Source organism: Lactuca sativa, chromosome 9, assembly GCF_002870075.4.
Source record: "Lactuca sativa cultivar Salinas chromosome 9, Lsat_Salinas_v11, whole genome shotgun sequence".
In the NCBI taxonomy this organism is placed as follows: Eukaryota; Viridiplantae; Streptophyta; class Magnoliopsida; order Asterales; family Asteraceae; genus Lactuca; species Lactuca sativa.
This window is the reverse complement of record NC_056631.2, coordinates 22,586,036-22,597,763: the sequence shown is the minus strand read 5'-3', so window position 1 is coordinate 22,597,763 and position 11,728 is coordinate 22,586,036. Positions and strand designations below refer to the sequence as shown.

The window sequence follows — 11,728 nt, the reverse complement described above, 5'->3', positions numbered from 1 at the left end:
GTATTCTTTGAAATTTATCGAACAAATTATTATTATTATTATATAAATTTATAATTAAATAAAAACCCACGATTCTTTTAACAAACAAAGTATAAAAGGAAACCATAATAATTTTGTATTGTACCTAATTGTAAGTATGCTAAGATACGAGGGGGTGAACCTGAAAAACTCCCAGATTTGAAATTTCGGACCGTTCACATCCACCAACGGTTACTCACACTTCTTACCCTGCAACAAACATCGAGACATCCCAAATCCATCCAACAAATCCCTTTCACAAATCACACACACCACATCACACCAAACACAAACACACACACACACACTTAGTCAAATGGGTTGTGTATCTTCCAAACACATCAAGAAAGATCTCAAAAAAGAGATCCACCATGTTGTTTCCCTCACTTCTTCAACCTACGGTGCTCTGAAACTCGACAAAGATCAGCAACCATCACCACCCATCACGCCGTCGCAACAGAAGATAACGCCGCCGAGAAGGTCCCACCAAGGGCCGCCAGAGATCATCAATACTTGGGAGCTGATGAAGGATCTTGAAGACGAACCACAGGTACCCATTCCAGTTTCAGAGAAGAAAAGCCCCAAATTGCGACGTGGGTTCCCGGAAATCGATGTGAAAACTCCGATGAAGTTCTTGAATCAGATAGGCTCTTCTCCGAAGGTGTCAAAGAGGTTTTCAGGCAAAGAAAATAAGAGAGTTGGGTCGCAGAAATCAGAGTTTAGTCCAAGGACGACGATCATAAAGGCGTCAACTTTACCCCCGAATCTGAGGATCTCAAAGAAGAGTGGCTTCGAATCGCCGGTGGATTCAAGTTTGAACTCAGCAAGAAGGAGGAATCTCGGGCCATTGTTTGTTGATTCAAATGGGAACAAGAAATTTCAAGAGAAAGAGCAGATCAAGAAGATGGTTTCAGGAACATCCAAAAGTCAAAAATCAAGAAACTCCATAGAATCAAACTCGATACTTGAGGCTCTCGAGAAGAAATCCCCTCCCGGCGGTGAAGATGCGGTGGTGATTTACACCACCACATTGAGGGGAATCCGAAAAACATATGAGGACTGTAACACCGTTCGTGGAATCATTGAATCACACCATGTTCGTATGATTGAACGTGATATCTCCATGGATTCAGGGTTTAAGGAAGAACTAAGGCTGCTATTAGGCAAGAAGCAAGTGAAGGTGCCGATCGTACTAGTGAAAGGGAGATTGATCGGTGGATCAGATGAAATAATGAAGTTAGAGGAGGAGGGTAAATTGGGGATTTTACTAGATGGGATTCCAACAGTGGCGGCGGCGGATGCCGGCTGCAAGGGTTGTGGTGGGGTACGGTTTGTGATGTGTACGGTGTGCAATGGGAGTTGTAAGTTGATAGGCGGCGACGGGAGGAGGAGCATCAAGTGTGTAGATTGCAATGAAAATGGGTTGGTTCAATGCCCCATTTGTTGTTAAATTACAAGTTTGGACATGACGAATTTGCAGGTTAGTACAGAATCATAATATGTTTTTTTATCCTTAAATTTTGACCATTTTGGTCATAAATCAAGGAAATTTTAGGGGATTTGTAGGTCACTTGGTTTTATGCCAAAATATTTATTTGTTAAAATTATATGAGTTTTGTTTGACTTTTTAGTCAACGGGACATGTAGTTGACAAGTTTCAACTTTTGATGCTTATTTGTTTGCTTTTTGACTCCTGTGTCTGAGGGGCGTGGGTTATTTTTTAACATGTGTTTTACTTTTTCACTTCTTATTGTTCGATAAAGCCAAATGTAAACCGTTGGAAATTTGAAAAATGTTTCTCAAATTATATCGTTGTAACTTGTAATAAAGATCTTATCGAATATTGATTAATGTAGATAATATAATCCTTTTTGACGCAATTCATAGATTTGGTCAACATTATGCATTCACAACTTAAATAAAATGTTTAGTTTTTATAATTACATTTGAAAATTTTAAAACTAAACATGCTTTAAAATGTAATGTAATCGTTCCTTAGAACTAGTTTATTTGCTTAGTCACCCATCTACGATTCCTTATTTATCTGTGAAAATACAATTTTTAATGCATGCTTGTGTATTTCTTCATACCCATTTGCTATTTCTTTCCTTGCACTATAAAAAGTTTTTTTTTTTTTTTTTTTTTTTTTAAATTTTCTCCAAATTGGAGATGAGGTGTGCCCCATCTCCAATTTGGGTATGAAGAAATACATATTAGAATTTGGGTACAAAGAAATAGTAATCACTTTTCAAAATCTGTGATTTCGACCTTTATATCTGATTTGGGATATCCAAGAGATAAAATTTGGAAATCAGGCCACTTCCAAATTCAAAACACAAAAATACATTGTTATTTTGTGACCCGTTTTCTGGAACATGCAGTATATTCTTATACAGGAGAAAAAAGTAGTTGGTGGCAGTTACATGCAATTTTGGCGTCAAAATAAATGGTTGAATATATGGTTATAAAACATAACTGATTCTGACATCATAGTGATGTCACCATTTATAACCGTCAAAGTGAAGTTTGAAAAAAATATATATATGAATTTATACAATGCCGAACTTGATAAATTATTGTTAATTTTTGTAAACCTTTGTTTATATATTTGGTTTTATTATTTTTTAACATATTAAGGTTCATGTTTGTATAATTGTCTATTCAGTCTCTTAAATAATTTATGTGTTTTATAGGGGCATAAAGTAGATGTTTACCTGTTTTTTTGGTCACTGCAACCTGATATAAAACAGGTTTTATAAGCCACATCAACTTTATTTTATGTTTTTTATTCATAACAGTTAAACCCACTACAGTGTTAACCAAATAGTCAAACTTAAAAGTCAAAATTAAGATTTCCTGTAGTCAAACTTAAAAGTCACAATTAAGATTTCCTGTAATAAACCACTTTAAAGATTCCGACTTCACAAACCTCATCTTAGGGAAGAAACCAAACGGCATTCCCTCTACACCTTTCTCGGTGCTAAGGTTTCCTGGAAAAACAAATTCAACAAAATTAAAGGACGAAACCTTCACAAAAAGCAAAGGATTTTGCAATCTTATATTCAACATCTTTACAAAGTTTTGGAAGGTAATGAGTAGAGATGTAAGGAACTGAAGCTTTACATGAACTGGGAGACGCTATCACGGCGGAGTTCCGTTCGGATCTGAAAAAGAAGGTAAAATCTGATTTCAAGGATTTTCTCAAATCGGAACAATATTATCACCGATTAGGACGTAATTGGAAGCGAGGTTATCTCTTCTACGGACCATCTAGTTCGTACTGGCAGTTGCATCACCGCTATGGTCAAATTCATGTCTTATAATGTTTATGATGTCGACCTCTGAAAAGTCTAATCAATAAGCAAGTCAATCGGTGTGGTTGAAGATCTGGACCGGTTTATAACTTCAATGGAGATTAGATCAATCCTAAAATCTTGAAGACTATCCTCATAAACTTACAAAAATCGAGGGAGTGGGGCAACCATAGTATCTGAGCTTCAATGGAAGAAGATATGTGTGAGTTTTTTTTTTCTACTATGTAGAGAGAGAGACTAAAAAATCGACTAAAAAAATGTAGAAACAAGCGAAAAAGAAATTTTTTTTCAAATTGTTTGCTGATGTGGCTTATAAAACCTGTTATATCATGTAACAATGACTAAAAAATCGACTAAAAAAATAGGTAAACATCTCTTTATGCCCTTATAAAACACGGAAATTATTTAAAAGACTGAATGAGTAAATATGTAAAACATCCTAGGGCTAATGTATCATTCCCCTTTATTAAATTGTTGAATTAATGAGGTGTGCTTATTCTATAATAGATGGTAATGAAGTTTAAAAAATTGGAATTCGGCAATTCCTTTGGAATATATATATATATATATATATATATATATATATATATATATATATATATATATATATATATATATATATATATATATCCAAAAGGAATTGCCGAATTCCAATTTTTTTAATTTCATGTGAGACGGTCTAATTTTGTGAGACCATGAGACGCATTTTTTTATTTATTTTTTATTTTTTTTAGTTAATTCAAGTTCCGAAAATAATATTTAAAAAAAGAATTTTTTTGATTTTTCCATTTATTTTGAATTTTAAAATTATTTTTTAGAATATGTACAATGTAATATTCTATTAGAATATTTCACGTATTTTTCAAAAAAATGGAATTTATTTTTATTTATTTTTTATTTTTTTTAGTTAATTCAAGTTCCGAAAATAATATTTAAAAAAAGAATTTTTAGATTTTTCCATTTATTCTGCATTTTAAAATTATTTTTTAGAATATGTCAGTAGAATATTTCACGTATTTATAAAAAAAACGGAATTTGTTTTTAATTATTTTTTTTAATTAATTCAAGTTCCGAAAATAATATTTAAAAAAAAAAAAAAAAAAAAAAAAAAAAAAAAAAAACATACGTTTTTATCATTTTTACCACAATTTATCTATGAGTGGGATGTGGTGAAACTATTGAGTTTACTTCTGTATTCCTTATTGGATATTAAGAACTGTCTATTCGTTATTGGATATTAAGAACTACCGCTCTTTTGTATTTTCCTAATGCATACAAATTGTTTACATCGCTAAGAATGAAGAGATATTGGTGAGAGTTCACCAATGGAAATAACCGTCAACAATAAATTTGGTTGAGAGGTGGTATTACTGCCGGTAAAAGCTGCCACTAAGCTTACCGCTTGGGATAGCATTTATGATTAAAAAAATTACTGTTTATTTCAATAAAGAGTTATTATCCCCTTCCAAACACTTAAAAATATTTATTGGGGGCATCAAACCGCAATAAGCGTCTGAAATAAACAAACTCAGCCTTCATCCACTAGGGACAACAGAATGACGAATGTGCCTTCTCTTCTTGAATCTCGACACAACCCAATTATAAAACATGCCCCAGTTCCATATCATGATTTAAATAAACAATATTTTGGTTCTTAAAAAGCTGTTTCAATTGGTTTTTATGTAATTTTGCACGAAAACTGATCAAGATCCGTGAGCTGCTACTACTTTACACCTTTCTCTTTTCAAGGCTAAATCATCTAATATTCTATCTACTACTCCAAAAAGATTATTATTTTCTTCAGTTGCCTCCACCAAAACCACGAGGATTTGGACGTCCTGCTGACCCTGCAAATTGTTTCCTCGACTCCGATTTTCTCTTCCTCCTTGCAGTCCCAGGAGGTGCCTGAAATTACACGCAAAACAAAATCATCAGTCCCAGTCCTAGTCCCAATCTTTTGCAGAAATAAAAGAGTGGGTGAGTCTGTGTCCCATCTTTCTAGGTGGGACACAATTGCAGGTTTTGTCTTATTAACATCAGTCTCAGTCACAGTCCAGTAAAATGAAAAAAAAAAAAAGAGCACCTTTTGTTCGGATTTGATTGCCTCTTCAAGGTTGCTTAGTGCAGGAACGGATCCGCCTTCCATTGCACCCATCAAATTCTTCATCCGAACACGCATTTGAAATAGCTGAGCCACAAGTTGACTCACCTACGAAAAAACCAATATATCCTTCACCTTTCTTTTTCAATTTATTTTTAAATTTAAATAACCAATGGAAAATAAAAAGACACAAAACCAAAATTTTATATTATATACCTGCTGCTCGGTCTTTCCAGATTCTTGAGCAATTCTCTTTCTTCTGGCAGGGGATTCTGCAAGTAGTTCAGGCTGCTCCCTTTCCTCTGGAAAAAAAAAAAAAAAACCCAGGGATTTTTGTTTTCAGTTTTCACCTAAAAAATATATATATATATATATATATATATATTATTTAGATAGGAAAAGAAACAAAACCTGGTGTCATCACTTCAATCATGGCTTCCATTATTTGTAAGCTCTTTTCTGCTTCTCGAATTTGGGCAGGAGTAACCTGTCCAACAAACACAACATGGTTATGATTAATGAAATTCTTCACTACAAAAAAAAAAGTTCAAACTTTTTATTTTCTTTTTGACTTAATGAACCTTTCCCATTCCAGGAATCATTCCAAGAACACGAGACATGGAACCCATCCTTGCAACAGCACGAGTTTGCTTCAAAAAGTCATTGAAGTCAAACTTTGCACTCATGATCTTCTTCTGTAAATCTTCAGCATCTTCTTGTTTCATCTACACCCATAATTAGATTTAGAGTAACACTTTTATTTAAATCCATCATTTTAATATTAACACTCACAACTTCTTGTGCTTTCTCGACAAATGAGAGAACATCTCCCATTCCCAAGATCCTTCCTGCCATACGATCAGGATAAAAGGGTTCAAGATCCTCCATCCTCTCTCCTCGTCCCACAAGCTTAATTGGCTTTCCTGACACCTAACATCACAAAATTAAACAAAATCTTATATCAAATAAACATCAATTGAGAAAAAACAAATGTTAAAGAAAGAGCAACCTCTTTAACACTTAGAGCTGCTCCACCTCTTGAATCCCCATCTAGCTTAGTTAGAATAGCTCCAGTAATTCCAATTTCAAGGTTGAAAGTTGTCACCAAGGCTGAAAATTATCACCAAGGGTAGTATGGTAAATTGCCACATGTTTATATGAAATAATAAGTGATTTCAAAAATCAAAACACCTGCAGCTTCTTGCCCTGTCATTGCATCCACAACAAGCAAAACTTCTGTGGGATTCAATGTTTTCTTCACATCTTTCAATTCATCCATCATATTTTTGTCTATCTGGTAATAAAAAGGTAAAGGGTGTTGTGTTAGATGAATGAAGAAAATTGTCTTCTCTAATATCTGAAATGGTTAAAAAGGCATGTCATATAATTATAACCTGAAGTCTTCCTGCTGTATCCATTATAACCACATCTACATTCTTCTTTTTAGCCTCTTGAAGACCTTGTCTAGCTATTTCTGCTGGTTTTACATCAGTCCCTACTGCATACACAGGAACATCCACCTGTCACAAACTTATATCTATCAGAATGAGCTTTTAAGTGACCCTAAAAACTCATTGAGAAATAATATCAAACTTGTTAAAGTGACTTCATACCTGTTTACCCAAAATAACAAGTTGATCAATTGCAGCTGGTCTATATACATCTCCAGCAATCAGCATGCAACTCTTCCCCTATAATTTTTGTTTACATTACAATTGCAAAGGCCAAAAAGGGTAAGAAACTGCACACAAGTTTTCAGATGCTGAAAATAAAGATATAGGGGGTTAAAGTTTAAGTTGAAGTGCACCTGTTTCTTGAGGTACAAAGCTAATTTTGCACTAACAGTTGTCTTCCCAACACCTTGTAGACCAGCCAGTAAGATAACAGTGGGGCCAGATTTTGCAAAAGTTAACTCAGAAACCTCTCCTCCCATTAGCTTCACGAGTTCATCACTTACAATCTGTGTTAAACAGAATCCAGCAATATGTTTATGAACTTTGGAGAAGATGATGTTCTTATAAATATTCTTTAATATGGAAGAAAACAAAAACACATACTTTAACCAATTGCTGATCTGGTTTGACTCCTCTAGTCACACCAACACCGACAGCTTGTTCACTTACAGTTTGAACGAATCTTCTTACAACAGGAAGGCTAACCTGTAATCCAACCAAATTAGAACTTAACCTCTAAAGAGTAAAGACGAACTGTTGTTTTTATTAATCATGTTCGTATACAGATGAAGCACATACATCTGCTTCCAGAAGAGCTCGTCTAATGTCCCTCATTGGTTCCACGATATTCTCCTTCGTTAAGACCTCTGAAGCACAGAAATTAGCATTATCAGTGGTGATTTGTGCATTTCATAACACAAAATGTAATGGAAATCTAAAAGGTGGAACTAAAACCTTCGCCCTTAAGCTTGTTCCAGGCGGATTCAAGGCCACTGGTTAGCTGACCAAACATCTCTGCTCTGATTACTCCGCGCTTCTCTCTCCTGACCGGAATTACTCTCTGCGAATTAACAATTCCCCATAGCTCCCTCTTCCCCCACCCAAAAACAACAAACATTGCAACAAAAAGCAAATCAATATATAACCTCAAATTATTGTTGGAACACTAAACTGACTCCTAACCGTGGACGATGAATTACTGAAGCGGAATGAGAGCGCGTGCGGCGAAGTTGAACCAGTCCATGATGTAGCCGAGTGGTTGGGGTGCGTCTTTCTCGGGAAAGCTGTGGAGAAATGGCGGGAAGCAACTGTGGAGAAAGTTAAGGCTTCCATGGGAAGACAGAGGTGAGTTCTCTCTCTCTAGAATTTGAGTTTTTGGAGAGAGATGGGTATGGATTGATATTTTGAGTCTGGTTTTTATTATCCACAATGAAGACAGAGATTCTAGATAGTGAGGTGTAATCCAGCGCTTCTATCCGTTTTCCTTGATAAGCTCCACCAATCGCCATACTATGTGTATTCGGATCAACGGGTCACATAAACTTCTTTTTGAAGTTACCGAACCGGAGAAATATTAATTGAAATAAAATTAACACTTAATTAATTGATTTTTTTCGGTTTGATTTAGATTGAAAATTGTATAATTAAATCCAAATTAATAGACATAAAATTATTTTTTACACAATTTTATCCGTAGACATAGAACATTCGGTTTCTAAATTAGCAAATACGGATGTATATACCCTTATTTAAATATATTGTTTGCAAGATAAATATATTCAGATTTGAAAACTATATGTAACGAATGCATTTACATTTTTGGACAAGTTTTCAGTATCAAACATCTTTCATTGATAACAGGTTGAAACAAATCATTGATTTACAAGGTTTTTATAATTTTAGACCACTTTGTAATAATAATAATATAATCAAGTCAATCAATCTCTGAAACAATGTGTTCTTCAACAAGAGGAATCGTCTTCCGCACAACCACTTTCATTGGAGCCCCTACATCAAATCCAACCTCAACAAGTTTAGTTACTAGTTATTATATTTACTAAAATACCCTCCAACAATAAAATAGATATAACTTCTAAAATACAAATACTCACCTCCTCCATTGCTCTCCCTACAAATGGCTGCATAGTGAGAACCAGCCAATTCAACTTGTGCAAATTGCCAATTAGTTGTAAGCTCACTTGGCTTCTCTAAAGGCACAATCACTATCTCAGAATCCTAACAGAAACAAACAAGTAATTAAGTAGATACTCAAATCATCCTTTTTTTTTTATTTAACTAATTGCATTTAGAAGTAATTAAAAAAAGAAATATATTCCTATCGCATACCTCAGAATCAGGATTCACAGACCTAAACCTAATTGTAAATGTGCTAAAAGGAGCACCTGAGAACCCTCTTCCCAATGCTTTAACATACGCTTCCTGAAATTAATTTATTACTTAGAAATTAGAATCAGGAATTTTGGACAAATAAATAAATTTAAAAATATGTTGCTATTTCTTGCAATAAGTCCTTTAATGTAGCTTCTAACCTTTAGTGTCCAAAGTTTAATAAACTCATGGCGTTGAACTTCAGGGTCTGAAATTGCACTTAATAATTCCACTTCTTCAAAAGTGAAATATCGTTTAGCAAATGATAATATATTGTTTTTCATTGTCCTTTGCTTATCCTCTACATCAATACCAATCTGTATTTATTTAATAAAAGAATGCAAAATAAGCTCATTAGTATCTGTTTTACCAAAAAAAAATTCAAAAAAGATACTTTTAATGAAAATAATGAGAAGATAAGGAAACAAACTGGGGAGTCAATGGTCACTCCACATGCTATTAGTGATGATGTGTGGGAGAGATTAAAATGTAGAGGTGGTGGATGCCAATCTTCACTATTTTGCCAAATTACCTAAACGCCCATTAAGTAAAAAGGAAACAACACTTTAGTAAATGACTAAACGGTGCCTTGATTGATAAACAAAAGACCAATCTAACCTCGGGTTTCCCATGGGGGTTCTTTCTGAACTCAAGAGACCTTGGGTTGACTTGAGAGCCTATCTGATCTAGTCATGAAGATATATTGTGTAAGTTTTACAAATTATATGATATATTAGTAAAAAAATAATAATAATTTTATAAACACAAGCATGAAGGGATTATTACATCTAGATATAGTAGTACGAACAAGTGCACGGGCTAACAAAGCACTTTTTTGAAGATGAAGGGCACTAATGCTGAAAATGTGGTCTTTCTCAAGTGGTGATAGAAGGTCAACATACTGATTTAGTAAAGATTGACTTTTCACTTCATTTGGTAATGCATACCAAAGATGGGTTTCCCTAAAGATCAAACTTTATGTGTTAGTAAATTAATAGACTAGAGAAAAAGAAAAGAAAAGAAAATTTGAATCATACATTTGAGATGGAAGTTTTATGGGTGAAAAGGGGGTTGAAGTATTAAACATCCTGTGACTGAAGCAATTTATCTTCATCGTCTACATAAATAACATCAAATTGCCATGGCTAAACTCTGTGGATGATATGATATGATATACAGCTACCACTATTTGCTAAACTTTGGATAACAATTGAACAACTCATGCCACTCTTCTGGAAGATGTGCAACTACAACTGGACAACAAGTCATTCTCATTACGAATTGTTTAGTGCTAGCATATGATGTAGAAGTCATCAAATTCAGAAAATGATTCCGATATTCAATCCACTCAACTATCAATTATAACATATTCTTATTTCTTTTGTTACCTGTATCATAACAGATTTTAAATGATGAATTTAACAATAATCTAACACAAAAAAATTGGTTGTTGAGTTCTTTGAGGACTTTAATCAAACAGTTGGTGTGCTATGATCAGAAAATCTGTTGTTAACTTAGGAAAAAATATACAAATTATGAACACCAGAAAATAAAAATCAAGAACAAAAAGATAGGCAACGAATCCTAGCAGAATAATCACCAAAATATGAAACGAATTCTAGCAGAATAATAATCAACACGATAGGCAACAAATTCTAGCATAATAATACCTGAACACGTGAAGCTTTGACAAGTGAGAGAAGCGCCGAGACGGAAGATCGATAGAGGTGATGAAGCTTGATCATCGACCCTCCATGAAACTTGGTCGCAATGGGCCAATGGCTGGGATTGTTGGGAGAATCGATGGAAGCAAAAGGAAGCAGACGGAAGAAGAGAGGAGGTGGAGATTGTTGTCTTATGTTAAACGAGGGTTAATATCAGCGCTCCTTGTGCCGAAAATTTTCTATTATTTATTTGTTTATTGTTTTGGAATAAGCAATAATCATTTAAAAAAAATATTTATTTGTTTGTTGCGGTGCGATTAAGCAATAAGCAATAAACAATCTATTCTTTTTATATTTAAACACCCCCTAAAAATTCTGATAATTAGCACAGTGTCAGTTTATATAAACTAAAGATTGCTCGTTGCGACCACAGTAATGGATGTAACTTACAATAGCAATATAATTTTAAAAGGACTTAAGGTGCCCATACAAATGAGGGACCAAAGTCTTGTATAGAAACTTAAGTTTAAGAGGACTTAAGTTGCCCATACAAATCAGGGACCAAAGTTTTGTATATAAACTTTAGAGGACTTAAGTTGTCAAAACATAAAAGTCAGGAACCACAACCACGCCATAAAAATTACTTAAAAATAACTCAATAAGAATGAAAACGTAAAAGTTTTATACCCAAACGTAAATAAAGTCGGTGGATAGAAAAATCATATATATATATATATATATATATATATATATATATATATATATATATATATATATATATATATATAT

At 33.8% G+C, this 11,728-nt stretch overlaps 3 protein-coding genes across 5 annotated transcripts; 1 reads left to right on the top strand and 2 right to left on the bottom strand.

Annotated features, from left to right (window-relative positions):
* Positions 1–226: 226 nt before the first annotated feature.
* On the top strand, positions 227–1,705 carry LOC111882605 (uncharacterized protein At3g28850). Its single transcript, XM_023878979.3, has one exon. It carries the CDS (start codon positions 335–337, stop codon positions 1,466–1,468), a length of 1,134 nt encoding a protein of 377 aa, XP_023734747.1. The 5' UTR covers positions 227–334; the 3' UTR covers positions 1,469–1,705.
* Positions 1,706–4,931: 3,226 nt separating this feature from the next.
* Positions 4,932–8,348, bottom strand: LOC111882590 (signal recognition particle 54 kDa protein, chloroplastic). The gene is made up of 15 exons (XM_052767328.1): positions 8,070–8,348; positions 7,842–7,977; positions 7,686–7,753; positions 7,491–7,592; positions 7,241–7,393; positions 7,047–7,124; positions 6,828–6,953; positions 6,625–6,727; positions 6,443–6,543; positions 6,226–6,363; positions 6,015–6,158; positions 5,845–5,920; positions 5,650–5,735; positions 5,416–5,541; positions 4,932–5,237 (listed from the first exon to the last, which is right to left on the bottom strand). Exons 1-15 carry the CDS (start codon positions 8,217–8,219, stop codon positions 5,133–5,135), a joined length of 1,692 nt encoding a protein of 563 aa, XP_052623288.1. The 5' UTR covers positions 8,220–8,348; the 3' UTR covers positions 4,932–5,132.
* Positions 8,349–8,714: 366 nt separating this feature from the next.
* On the bottom strand, positions 8,715–11,157 carry LOC111882602 (uncharacterized). Of its 3 annotated transcripts, none has more exons than XM_023878976.3 (9): positions 10,946–11,157; positions 10,313–10,392; positions 10,062–10,237; positions 9,894–9,961; positions 9,706–9,807; positions 9,437–9,592; positions 9,234–9,326; positions 8,999–9,122; positions 8,715–8,894 (listed from the first exon to the last, which is right to left on the bottom strand). In XM_023878976.3, exons 1-9 carry the CDS (start codon positions 11,018–11,020, stop codon positions 8,821–8,823), a joined length of 948 nt encoding a protein of 315 aa, XP_023734744.1. In that variant the 5' UTR covers positions 11,021–11,157; the 3' UTR covers positions 8,715–8,820. The 3 variants fall into 3 exon arrangements, with proteins under 3 accessions (XP_023734744.1, XP_023734745.1, XP_023734746.1); XM_023878977.3 differs by having other exon boundaries at positions 10,313–10,528; positions 10,946–11,086; XM_023878978.2 differs by lacking the exons at positions 10,062–10,237; positions 10,313–10,392 and having other exon boundaries at positions 9,894–9,956; positions 10,946–11,156.
* Positions 11,158–11,728: the final 571 nt, after the last annotated feature.